The sequence below is a fragment of the Limulus polyphemus genome, unplaced genomic scaffold (genome assembly GCF_000517525.1).
Source record: "Limulus polyphemus unplaced genomic scaffold, Limulus_polyphemus-2.1.2 Scaffold890, whole genome shotgun sequence".
Classification (NCBI taxonomy): domain Eukaryota; kingdom Metazoa; phylum Arthropoda; class Merostomata; order Xiphosura; family Limulidae; genus Limulus; species Limulus polyphemus.
The window spans coordinates 106,994-107,929 of record NW_013666500.1 but is presented as its reverse complement, the minus strand read 5'-3'; the positions used below and the strand labels follow the sequence as shown (position 1 = coordinate 107,929).

General features: G+C 34.6%; 1 protein-coding gene across 2 annotated transcripts in view; it reads left to right on the top strand.

Annotated features, from left to right (window-relative positions):
* Window positions 1–936, top strand: part of LOC106461060 (E3 ubiquitin-protein ligase TRIM9-like) — an 84,033-nt gene that overhangs the window by 51,424 nt on the left and 31,673 nt on the right. For both annotated transcript variants that reach the window (XM_022387896.1, XM_013920846.2), the window contains exon 2: window positions 370–465. In XM_022387896.1, the coding sequence (XP_022243604.1) occupies window positions 370–465 (96 nt within the window). The remainder of the gene's footprint in view (window positions 1–369; window positions 466–936) is intronic.

The following is a 936-nucleotide window of genomic DNA, read 5'->3' as shown; positions in this document are numbered from 1 at the left end:
AATTTACAGTTATTACTAACTTGATTTGATTAGTTACTCCAAAAATATCCTTTACCATACTGATTTGAGTAATGAAATTATCCATCACATTATCAGTCTGATTATCTCCCTTCTAACCCCCCCCCCCAAATACAAAGGCCTTCTCCTTTTTGATTTGGCTAATAGCACCAATTACTCTCTTGAATAATTTTTAGTTGCCTAATTATTAAGATCGTATCGTTACCCCCCACTTACATCCATAACATATATAAAAAACTGAGGTCAAAGTCACCCTTGATTAACTTGGTATTCCTAATTATTCTAACTACATTCATGATGTTGTTTCAAAAGAATAATAAATCAATAAAATAAAACAATTTCATCCACTAGACGGAGCTGTCTCAGAATCTCCAAGCGCTTTCCGAAAAGGCTAAAGGAGCGACAGAATTCATCCAGAAATTGAAGGGAATGGTGGATAAAGTACCGGTAGGTGGATTGCTTGACTTGGTGGATAGCGAAGATATATGTATGCTTTATCCATGTTTCTTAATGTGTACATCATTTTTGCAAGCAGTTGCTATGCATTTAGTAGTCAAAAGTGTAAATGAAAGGTCCTTGGGTATTGGTAATATAGGTATCGGGATTTGAATGAACTTTTGAAAAGGTTTAAGAGAAAAATATTGTCTCAAAAGTCTTTTGGACCAGGCAAAACATAAATTGTTTTGATTTTTTCGAGGAGCTAGTGTTTTTCACGGTTTCACGACTACACTACATATTTATGTTTTGATTTTTTCGAGGAGCTAGTGTTTTTCACGGTTTCACGACTACACTACATTAAATGTAGTGTAGTCGTGAAACCGTGAAAAACACTAGCTCCTACGAAAAAATCAAAACATACATATGTAGTGTAGTCGTGAAAACCGTGAAAAACACTAGCTCCTACGAAAAAATCAAAAC